Source organism: Rhinatrema bivittatum, chromosome 2, assembly GCF_901001135.1.
Source record: "Rhinatrema bivittatum chromosome 2, aRhiBiv1.1, whole genome shotgun sequence".
In the NCBI taxonomy this organism is placed as follows: Eukaryota; Metazoa; Chordata; class Amphibia; order Gymnophiona; family Rhinatrematidae; genus Rhinatrema; species Rhinatrema bivittatum.
In genome coordinates this window covers 168,184,369-168,196,671 of record NC_042616.1, presented here as the reverse complement: position 1 = coordinate 168,196,671, position 12,303 = coordinate 168,184,369, and the positions used below count along the sequence as shown (strand labels likewise).

Genomic DNA, 12,303 nt, shown 5'->3' with positions numbered 1-12,303 from the left:
CCTGCCCAACTGAAGCCTCATGGCTTAACATGCCAACTCCATCCTATTGCTGATCTAATTTTCCTTTGTCTCAGATTTAACCGCTTGCTACACAAGCTCTGCTATACTGCAGTCCTATACTATCTCAACTTTTTCTCATTGTTCTAAGCATCAACCTAAAATGACTGCTTTCCCCTTTCTATCATCTATCAATTACACATTCAGCCATTTTATTCTACAAAAGCCCCAACTGCCTCACTTTTCTCCTTTACCTAGTTTTTGACTTCCATGATACTATCTTATTAATGTACCCTACACCTTCTCTGACAAGACTGTTTGTCACTTTCATAACAGTACTCTTTGTGTGATGAAACCCTCCCTCTACGTTATAAATTGTAGTAACTTTTCCTGATTTCTCTAGGGTTACCTCAGGCTCGTAGGAAAGCCTTTCTAGATATGCGCCAAGAATTGTTGATCTGGGAGCTCGTTTTTTCTTGCACTTTCTTTGCAAATATATTGTTTGTTTTTCTTCTGAAAAATTTGTTTTCCCAGAACCTATTCAGTTAGATCATTTATTAATGCTCGTGCTCCTAATAATGGTTAATACAGTGTTTGTTTCTTCTTTCCTTTGGAGATTAGATAGTTGAGATTAGGTTCTTGCTTATTCTTGTATTATGAATGCAGATTATAGCATCACACAAAGATCTTTTTATTTCCTCTTTTTGAAGATTTTTTTCTTCTTTCTTGTTCATTTCTCCCTTTCTGGGTCCTTCCAGCTTTATGGTGGTCTGTTAGTGTTAGTTTGTGATTATTGCCTGTTTGCACAATTATCCTTTCTGTAAATTGCCACATTCAAATGCTATGTCCGTTGCAAGTTTGCTTGTGTATAATTTATAAAATTATTAATAAAAAAAAATGTATAGGTTTCTTGTTCTGGTTCTCAAAGGAGGTGACTGACATAATAAAAGCAAAAAAAGCTGCATTCGAGAATTATAAAGAATCCCAAAAAGAACACAGGGAAGAATATCTAGTAAAACTTAGGGAGATGAAAAAAGTAATCAAGAAAGCAAAATGTCTGGCAGAAGAAAGGATTGCCAAAGAGTTTAGAAAAGCGAGGTGACAGAACATTCTTCAGATACATCAGAGAAATGAGAAGGGTCCAAAGAGGTATGGTGAAATTGAAAGGTGATCAGGATCAATGTGTGGAGAGAGATGAAGAAATGGCAGAAATATTAAACAAATATTTCAGTTCGGTGTTTACTAAAGAAGAACCTGGAGAAGGACTGTCACTAGTTAACAAGTCTGTGGAAGGAGGTGGAGTAGACAAAATTCTCTTTACAGAAGAGAATGTATGGGAAAAGCTAGGAAAGCTGAAAGTGGGCAAAGCCATGGGGCCGGATGAGGTACACCCCAGAATACTGAGGGAGGTCAGAGATGTGCTGGCGTGTCCGTTGTGTGACCTGTTCAATAGATTCTTGGAAATGGGAGTGGTGCCGAGTGACTGGAGAAGAGCGATGGTGGTCCCACTTCACAAGAGTGGGAGCAGAGAGGAGGATGGAAACTACAGGCTGGTTAGCCTCACCTCGGTGGTGGGAAAATTAATGGAGACTCTGCTGAAGGAAACGACAGTGAACTATCTACAATCCAGTGGGTTGCTCAATGCGAGACAGCATGGATTCACCAGGGGAAAGCCCCGTCAGACAAATCTAATTGATTTTTTTTGATTGGGTGACTAGAGAATTGGATGAGGGAAGAGCACTCAATGTGATTTACTTGGATTTTAGTAAAGCTTTTGATACAGATCCCACATAGAAGACTCATGAATAAAATGAGAAGCTTGGGAGTGAGCGCCAAGGTGGTGGCGTGGATTACAAACTGGTTGACGGATAGAAGACAGTGTGTGATGGTAAATGGAACCTGCTCTGAAGAGAAAATGGTGTTAAGTGGAGTGCCACAGGGATCAGTGTTGGGACCGGTTCTGTTCAATATCTTTGAGAGCGACATTGCAGAAGGGATAGAAGGTAAAGTTTGTTTATTTGTGGATGTTACCAAGATCTGCAACAGAGTGAACAAGCCGGAAGGAGTAGAGAGAACGAGATGTGATTTAAGGAAGCTTGAACAGTGGGCAAGATATGGCAGCTGGGACTTAATGTCAAGAAGTGCAGAGTCATGCATCTGGGGTGGGGTAATCCAAAAGAGCTGTTTGTGATGGGGGATGAAGGGCTGTTGTGTACAGAACAAGAGAGAGAACTTGGGGTGATAGTGTCCAGTGACCTGAAGATGGTGAAGTAATGTGACAAGGCGATAGCAAAGGCAAGAAGAACGCTTTATATCATAGAGATATTAAGTCGGAGGCCCACCCCCCAAAAAAAAAAAATCTGCCTACAGGTTGGAAAACGGATACTCAATTTTGCCGGCGTGCGTTTTCCGAACCCATGGCTCTCAGCGGGTTCAACAACCAACGCCGGCAAAATTGAGCGTCGGCTGTCAAACCCGCTGACTGCCGCCGCTTCTGCCAATAAGGAGGCGCTAGGGACGCGCTAGTGTCCCTAGCGCCTCCTTATTAGCGTTGGCACTCATTTGCATACTGAATCACGCGCCCAGGAGAGTGGCCTGGGCGCGCGTTGGGAGAGCAGGCGCTTGCCTCGGAGCGCCGGCTCTCCTGCACATTTTACTGAATCGGCCCATATGTTTGTTGTCTATTATGATGTTTACTATGTCTATTGTAGACTGCTACATACTATAACAAGTTCTGACTCTTGCTGCTGGAAAGTTTGACAAAAAAAAAAACTGATGATGATCTCATGTCTGCTCCAGACTTACCTCCCACCCTCTTGTTTCTTGCATGCTGCCTGGGATGGGAGGGGCTGGATCAGGAAGCAGAAAGCTGTTCTCTAAGTGAAATTCAGCCTTGCTGGAAGGTAGCAAATATTCAGTCAGCCTGCTGCCCCCCCCCCCCCCAACCCCCAATTTTTGCCACTCTAAACATAGGCCTAGTGTATCTATTGAAAAATCCAGACCTGGGCTTCAAACCAAGGACTGATGCTGCAAAGACTAAGTTATGTGAATTGGAATAGAATATGAATTAGGAGGAAAACTCCCTGGGGAGCTGGATCCCAGGCCAGTTTTGACTGAACTTGAGGCCTAAAAAAAAAAACAGGAGAAACCTGCCAGGCCAAAAAAACAAAAAAACCCCCAAAACATGTACATCTTTGTTACATAAAATAAACCAGCAACATAAAAACAAGACGAGAATAAAAAGGCAGATAATACAGTTGACAATTGAAAATAAAACACTAAAATCCTATTTCAATATGATATTTATTTAATCCTTGAGGCTACCATAGGGGGCTGCAATTTTGGGATTGGCAGTGATTTTAAAAATATCAGTTCTTTTTATGCTTTCTAACACACAGATTCTGGAAAGAAATACAGGGATTTATGTCTGACCGAGAACAAAATAATTCTTCAAAGGACAGACAGAAATTCAATAAATTAGGCTCGCTGAAAGAAGATGAACACATCTAGGATAACTGGAGGAGTAGCCAAGTGGTTAGAGCAGTGGGCTGCAAATCAGGGAAACCAGGGTTCAAATCCCACTGCTGCTCCTTGAGTCCTTAGGGATGTCATTTCAATCTCCAATGCCTCAGGTACAACTAAAGATTTTAAGCCCTCTGGGATAAGGAAATACCTACAGTGCCTGAGAAAGTGAAATATAAATCAAATAAATAAATAAAAAGTTTGAAAACTAAAATAATTGGGTCAGAATTTTTAAACAACAAACCCTGGCAAAAGATCCCCACTGCTTTAAGATACTGATAAATCTTGCCAGATCAGGGGATACCAAGGAAATGAAGCAGCAGAGAGAAGGATGGCACCTTTCAAGTCACTTCCTCCATATCTTCCAACCAACATCATTCCTTTCCCTCGCACATACACACAGTGCCTCACATATACAAACACTCTCATACTCCCACACAGCATCCCCCAAACTTCATTCAAACAACCCCCCCACCTCCCCACACACTACACAGACATTCCCCCAACACCCCTTCCAAAACATATATATACAAATCTTTCACACCCGCACATCCTCATAGCCCCTAGAGACACACCCTCAAAGATGTACACTATCCCACGCACACACCTTTTACTCCCCCAAATAAATCATCACACAAATACATATAAACCACACATATACAAATACTCGCAAAAACATATCCTCCAACACACACACCCACTCACAAAGACAGACACACAGAGATACAGATAACCTCAGATATTTATCACTGTTCATGTGTATCTTTCTCAGTCTGTGTTTCTCACCGGGTTTGTGTATGTGCCTGCATGTGTCTGTAGCCTACTCTTCCACTTGCTCTTTAAAGCTTGAATTTACACCAGAATGTTTTGTGGTAACTGAGAAAATTGGGATATTACAGGTGATGGGGTACTTTTGGACAGGAGCACTTACCAACATTCTGCAGCATCTAACAGTGTTTCGTAAGCATCACAATCCTATCTAAGGCGATACATATACATGTGTCTTCAAGTTACTCTTCACTCTCCCCCCAACTCCATTCCTTACCCCATGGTTGCAACAAGTGAAAACACTATACGGAAGCATAGCATGTACTCAGTATGTAATGCAAGAGCCCCACAACCTCTTTATACAAATCTGTGTTGGAAAGCGTGCCAGAAGCCACGTGTCTGCATGCTTTCCCTACCTGCTATGCTTTCCAACATCCTGAATGTTGGAAAGAATTATGTGAAAGGGATTCATATATGTCTGTCCGGGGGCAAAATAAATCTCTGCAGAAAGGACAAAGTCATCAAATGTGGTTCACTGGAAGAAATTATGAATTTTTTCGATAAGTGCTAAGCTACAATATCAGCATTATTGTTGAAGAACAAAGCCTCCTAAATAATCTCCAATACTTTACTGCATAAAGCAGTTAAGAGTCTGCACAATGTTGACAACCCCTCCATTCCATAAGTCTTCCAATCAATTACTCTAGAGTCCCATATGCAGCACTGTACAGATATATATATATATATAAAAGACAGTCTCTGTCCCATGGAACTTACAATCTAATTGAGACAAATGTATATAAACAAGAATCTGTGGGAAGTGTATTTACTGTAGAGAAGTGTTTAGGATTTTAAAAAAAACCTCAAAATAGTGAGCTTTTAGACTGGACTTGAATATGGTCAGAGAGGGAACAGGACCCATCAAATCAGGAAATCTGTTCAATGCATACAATATAGCAAAGTGGAAAGTATGGAGTTAGGAACTGGCAGTGGAGAAGAAAAGCACAGACAAAAGCAACGTGGTATTGTTTTAAATTAACTATAATCCACTTAGCACGATTAATCATTATAAGCAGAATATAAATATTTTAAATAAACAAACTTGCCCAATGAGTGGAGCTCACAAGGAAGGGTGCAGGATGAGAGAAAAGATAATGAGGAGCTGCAGAGCAAACATATTTGTAGAAAAGTAAGACAAGTTTAAACTATGCAGAAGTGGACAGTGAGCCAATGAGGTGACTTGAGAAGAGGTGTTACATGGTCATAATGACCTTTCACCCAAATAGTCTCTTCTAGCTCTTATACCTCTCCATTTCCCACTTCCCTGTTCTAAAACCTCTTCATTCCCTAAACACTCTCTCTCTGCTTCTGCACTTCCTCATTCCCCCAGACACCTTCTCTTCTCTGTGCTTGCATATATCTGTAGCCTACTATAGATAAAACAGGATTCTAATACAATGGCGCAATGGATGATAGTGTCTCCCCATCCTGCCCTACACATTTTTTAACCTGGCTCCGGAGTGTGTCTGTAAGCGATTGAGGGACTTCTGGAATGGAGGAGTTATCAACATTCTGCAGCATCTTCCTCCTGTCAGAAGGTTGAAGGGAATATCAATGCACTATGACTGTGCTAATATGAAACCAAAAGGGGCAAAACCGTACTGGCAGTGGCAGGAAAACCTCAAGGCACTGACAGAGGAGCAAAGCAGCACAAAGAATGGCATGAAATTCCAAAAGCAGAATATTTTTTTTCACATTTTTAGCCAATTAATAAATTACCCAGTCTTGAAAAGTGTTACTGCTCACAGATCATGTCATTATGAAAGGATACATTTTCATATGTTTAAAGACAGTCTACCCAGTCTCAGGCAAGCACATCAGTAGGGATGCATGCTGGATATATCAGAAGTATCTAATAAAGCCAGATTCTTGTTAAGTCCTGTGCTGCTCCTAGGATTTTTTCCCAAAATGGAAAGACAATAGACAACATTCTGACTTCTCTCAAGTTGGATGCTATGGAACCACAGAGAAAGGGAAAGTTTATAGGAGAAAAGTTTAGCGTTTGCCCCTTGGTGGCCATTAGGGACATGCAGAGGCAAAATTTTCATTTTGATTCGTTAATTCATTTCATAGGCCACAAAAATTCATTTGGTTCAAAAAAAATAAGTTTACTCATTCCATTCATTCATTTCTTTCCCATTAAAGTGAATGCAGACAATTTTAGGTTAAAAAATTGGGGTTTTCTAATCAATTCTAATGAAACATGATCAATTTTTTAAAATGTCATCCCTTTCCAATTCCTGTGCTGAACGAGATGTTTAAGACAGTAATTTCTATCTTTTTTCACTTGAGCATCTTAGCTGAAAATGGAATATATATTTATGTATCAGCAACTGAAAATACTAACAAAATGCATAATTACCCCTTTACCATGCAGTTGTTGGCATTGGGAATCAGACTGATAGTTAAGATAGCGTATGTCCTATTACCATGCCAAACAGCAGAGTCTGATACCTAGATCAGGTCTCAAAGCTCAGGGACAATACAATGTTTTCAATGGCTATATGGGGTTGGGGAGAGGCTTCCGTTTGGGGCAATGTATCTTTAGAATTTGTTCACATTAAAAGTGTTTATTATCAGTATTTGAAAAAATTCACAAAACCAAAAAGTACATTTTAATTTTCTGCCATGTAAACCATAGGCAATTAGACAACTAACAAGATACTGACAAAACTGGTAAACTGACCACAGTAGTAGTAAAATATTTTGATTTAAAAATTTCAAAATAACCTCCAGAATCATCTTTTTAGTTTAGATGAAATTTTTTTTATTACATAACATTTTTACTTGTAGAAGTGCACAAAGTGCCTACCTTTCTTTGATAAGCACAACTGAAGTCTCTTTGGGTCTTTCATTTGCTGTTTCAGCTGCTTCTTTAACCGTGTGCTCTTCAGATTCATCTCTACTCTCATTTTCATCCTGAGTAAGTTTTGGTAAAGGGAGGTAAGAGAAAAGGGACAAAAATCCTGTCATGCTGGAGTCAATGTTCTGCTCACCCTATGCTCTGTTTTACTTTGAAACCAAAGCCAACAAAAGCTCAAACTACATAATGTTTGCAAAACCAGCAATGATCTTTTATATTAGATTGCTAGTATCAAAGAAAATAGTACAAAACTGAAAAGCATGACTAATCTATGTCCAAGTCTGTATCAATGAAGTTTGTTATGCAGAGTAAACAGCTTCTCAGTTCCCTCTAGGTTAACACTATGGCAACATGAAAATTTGAGTTTACCTGCAGAATAATGCTAGGCATTCTAAACCCCACCTTCTTCTTTGTTGATCAATCAGATGCAAGCAAAAGCTGATACCATTAGGGAAACTAAGTTAGACTGACAGTACCAACCAATAAGGAAACACTGCTAAGCACAGCAAATAAACCACAGCTCTTAAGGAAGCCAAACTGCATTTTACCTGTGTTTGAGTACTCCTAGTCTGCAGTTCAAAGCATAACTTCTTGTCACTCATTGCAGAAGTCTCCTTTAATGCTTCTATTTCTTCCAATAGCATTTTCTCCCTTTCTGTAGCAAGATTTTCACTGACCACCAAGGCACTCTAAGATAAATATTTCAAAAACACATTGTTCACAATTACAAAAAGCAAGACCATTTTGTCAAATTTATGAAATTCATTCCCCTTGTCAACTAAACTCATGAAACTTTTGTTTTAAAATCTTTCAGTCAAAAGTTTCCTTTATCATCATTCTGCATACAATGTAAAATTTTCTAATGTACAAAAGAGCGAAGGCAATTTTCATAAGCTATTAATGTAAGTATAGCAGAGGGGTTTTTTTTACCTGTAACAGGTGTTCTCTGAGGACAGCAGGATGTTAGTCCTCACATATGGGTGACATCATCAGGATGGAGCCCAATCAATGAACATTTTTGTCAAAGTTTCTAGAACTGACTGGCACCACTGAGCATGCTCAGCATGGTACCAACCCTGCATCCACTGATGCAAAATTAGTTTTTATTTTATTTATTTTAACATGTATTAGTACATGTTAAAATAACGTACTGTAGAAATAAAAGTCCTGGGGGCCTGTACAGATGTATGTGGCCCTATGCAGTCGGAAATACCTTGAAGTTTGTTTTGAAGTTCTTCCTGAATTAGTGTCTGGCAGCAAAACATGGTCATGTCAGTGTTTTCCAAAGCTACGTTTTGCACGGTGTTCTCCCAAACTTAAGTATTGCATTCACTGTTGATACTGGATTAAAGCTTTTATGAAACATGTAGCCACTTTATGAATGTTTTTGGAAATATCTGGAGAACATTTAAGAAGTTTGAATGTTTGAATTTATGAATGGCAAATTTGTTTAAGTTGAATAGGCACTTATTAAAACAATGTACATTTTTTTCACGTGATGGCAGCTGAAACAGATATTCTTGCAGCCGAGCACCACACTGCCTGATGTTTTTCCATTTCCACATTATTTTTTTTATTTTTTTAAAACATAAAATTGTCTCATATGAACTCCCTGATTAATTAAGAGATCAATTTTGCAGTACATTATTGGGGGGGGGGGGTTTTGTACTAATAAATATTTTTAAAAATCCTTTTTTTTGTTTGCTTTAAAGAATTCTTCAAAAAATGTATACAATTATAGATGTTTAATAAGAAACAAATGTGCATTAGTGCTAATAGTAGTATATATATAATCTGATAACAATGGTGGAGCTGATTGGATTGTGGTGATTCTTTTATCCATTACAGGTTTAATACCACTGATCAAGTGTACCCAACTCCACGGGGTAGCGGGTGGGTTCCATGAGGACTACCATCCTGCTGTCTTGTGAGAACACCTGTTACAGGTAAGCAACTCTGCTTTCTCACAGGACAAGCAGGATGGTAGTCCTCACATAAGGGTGAATGGCGAGCTGCGGATGCCCGAGCATTGTACTAAAAGCACCCAAAGATGTGCAACCGACACAATAACAGGAGACCTGTTGCCCAGGAGAGAGCGAAGGTGTCCCTCGGTGGAGTTTTTTTGACTGTGATGTAGGGAGCAGAAGCTCTCCACCTTGCGATTGTGAACCGATGCAAAGAGGTCGATGCTCGGATACCCCCACTTCTGAAATATGTGATCCGCGACTGTGGGGTTCAGGGAACACTCGTGGGGTTGAAAAGTACGACTGAGTCTGTCTGCTAGAACACTGTCCACGCCTGCCAGGTAGGTCACTCTCAGTAGCATGGAATGAGACAGAGCTAAGGCCCAAATTTGCACTACTTCCTGGCACAGGTGGTAGGAACCGGTCCCCCCCCTGATTGTTGATGTACTACATCGCTACTTGATTGTTTGGATTAGAATTGCTTGTTGGATAAGCAATCATGGAAGGCTAGAAGGGCATATCTGATCGCCCTGAGCTCCAGAAAGTTTATCTGATGTTGCACTTCTGCTGCAGACCAGGTTCACTGAGTTTGCAGGTGGTTTACATGCGCTCCCCAACCGAGAGTGGAAGCATCGGTTGTCAGAATTATTTGAGATTCTGGAGCCTGAAACGGCAGCCCCTTGAGCAGATAGGACTCTTAGATCCATCAAGCCAGTGAGAGACGAAGCTGCCTGGTGACATGGACAATGTTGGACATTGAATAGTGTGCCTGGGACCACTGGGATTTTAATGTCGACTGCGTTACTCGCTTGGCAAGTCGAGCCATTGGGGTAACATGGACCGAGGACGCCATATGTCCCAAAAAGACGAGGACATGATGAGCAGTCGTGGTTCGACGAGACTGTACAGTGCGCGCAAGCACTGCCAGCGTATGAGCTCGGTCCCTGGGAAGGAAAGCTTTTGTTTGGATAGTGTCGAGATCCGCTCCGATAAAGGAGAGGGATTGAGATGGAATCAGATTGGACCTGATAATTGATTAGAAATCCCAATTATAGTAGGAGCTGCACAGTGAGATGGAGGGAGTGAAGAACCGCCTCCGGAGACCGAGCACTCAGAAAGCAGTCACCTAGATAAGGATAGACGTGAGTGCCTAGTCGTCTTAAGAATGCAGCTACTACTGCCAGGCATTTTGTGAAGACACGAGGGGCCGAAGCTAGGCTGAACGGAAATACTCGGTACTGAAAGTGCTGGTTTCTGACGAGGAACCGGAGGTACTTCCTGTGAGACGGGGTAATTGCTATGTGCATGTACGCGTCTTTTAGATCTAGAGAGCAAAGCCAATCCCCTGTTGGAGAAGAGGGAGTAAAGAGCCTAAGGTTACCATTCTGAACTTCTCCTTTCGTAGATGTTTGTTCAGAGCACGAAGGTCTAATATGGGGTGAATGCCTCCCATCTTTTTTGGTATTAAGAAGTATCTGGAGTAGAAGCCCTGTCCCCTTTGTAAAGGAGGAACTGACTCTATGGTGTTGGCTTGCAGGAGGGAAGCTATCTCCCCCTGCAGGAGTTGAGAGTGGTCGGAGGAAGTCCACCTCGGCCGAGGTGGAGAGTCCGACGGTATGGCGAGGTATTGAGCTACGACCAACTGGAACCACTGGTTCGTGGTGACCTTGAGATATATGGTGGTAAAATGTCATAGCCGGCTGCCGACCGGCAGGGATGGCAGAGGGAGAAGATGACAATCACTCTCTAGGGGGGAGTCAAAACCCCGAGGCAGGACCAGGTTGTGCAGGTGGCTGTGCTTTCTGAGGTCTGGGTTGTCGAGGTGGAGGCCTTTGATAGGGTCTAGATGGACGAGACCGAGCTGGTGGAGGGTGGTATCTTCATGCTTTGTAAGCAGTTCTTTTTGCCTCTCTCCTGAACGGCTGTTTAGAAGAGGTAGAGAAGTCAGCATGTACAGCGGAAAGCTGCCGCAGCGTCTCGCTATGATCTTTGAGTTGTGCGACAGTTTCTTGGAGTTTTTCTCCAAACAGATTGTCCCCTGTACAGGGGAGGTCCGCTAAGTAGTCTTGTACTTCTGGGCATAAATCTGAGGATTTTAGCCAGGCCCACCTCCTTGCGCTTATTCCGGCTGCTGCTAACCTGGAAACCGTATCAAAAATGTCATAAGCTGACCCGACTTCATGCTTACCTGCATCAAAGCCCTTTTTTATGATGGAGTTCAGTTGGTCTTGGAACTGATCCGAGAGAGACTCAGAAAATTCCTGTAGTTGCTTGAATAAATTCCTGTTGTATTGGGTCATATAAAGTTGGTATGCCACAATATGATAAATCAACATTGAGCCATGGAAAACATATGCCCAAAAGCATCAAGGAATTTTTGCTCCTACCCAGGGGGGTGCCAAAGAATGAGGCCTTGGTCTCTTGGCCTTTTTCTGGGCAGACTCTACCACCACTGAATGATGAGCCAATTGTGTTTTTTGGAAACCAGGTGCAGACTGGACCAAATAGGTGGCATCAGTCTTACGGTTGACCGGAGGGACCGTACCAGGATGTTCCCAGTTGCGCTGCAGAAGATCATGCACCGGGATAGACATTATTTCTTTTGGTGCGTCAATAAACTGAAGGACCTACAGCATTTTGTGTCTGGAATCTTCTTCAGTTTGCAGGGCAAAAGGTATAGTCTCAGACATTTCCTTAATGAAATTAATGAAGGAGAGGTCCTCCGGTGGAGACTTGCGCCTTTCTTCAGGTGGCGAAGGCTCAGATGGGATATCTCCGGTGTCCTGGGAATCAGATGAGTCATTGGACCACGGTTGGTAAGGCTGATCCCCAGCCCCCAATTGTGGGTCAGATGGTAGAAAGGGACCCTCTCTGCCTGGAGGAGGTCTGGGCACCGAGGGAATCAGTGCTGGCATCGACGGCTTCAGGTGTGGCATCGATGGTCTTGGGTCCGGCATCAGTGAAGGACGAAGGGGCACCGATGACATCGGTGGATGCCTCGGTGGAAACAATCCAGAAGGCCATGGAACCGGTTCCGGCCTCTATGAACCCTCCTCATCTGAGGAAAGATGAATGGGCGTCGAGGGACCGAGGGGTATCGGTGCTTTCCCCAGTGCCACTGGCAGAGCA

General features: G+C 42.1%; 1 protein-coding gene across 5 annotated transcripts in view; it reads right to left on the bottom strand.

The window, feature by feature from the left end:
• Positions 1-12,303, bottom strand: part of AKAP9 (A-kinase anchoring protein 9) — a 687,299-nt gene that overhangs the window by 399,489 nt on the left and 275,507 nt on the right. For all 5 annotated transcript variants that reach the window (XM_029588843.1, XM_029588844.1, XM_029588845.1 and 2 more), the window contains 2 exons: positions 7,759-7,899; positions 7,160-7,266 (listed from right to left, as the gene is read on the bottom strand). In XM_029588843.1, the coding sequence (XP_029444703.1) occupies positions 7,160-7,266; positions 7,759-7,899 (248 nt within the window). The remainder of the gene's footprint in view (positions 1-7,159; positions 7,267-7,758; positions 7,900-12,303) is intronic.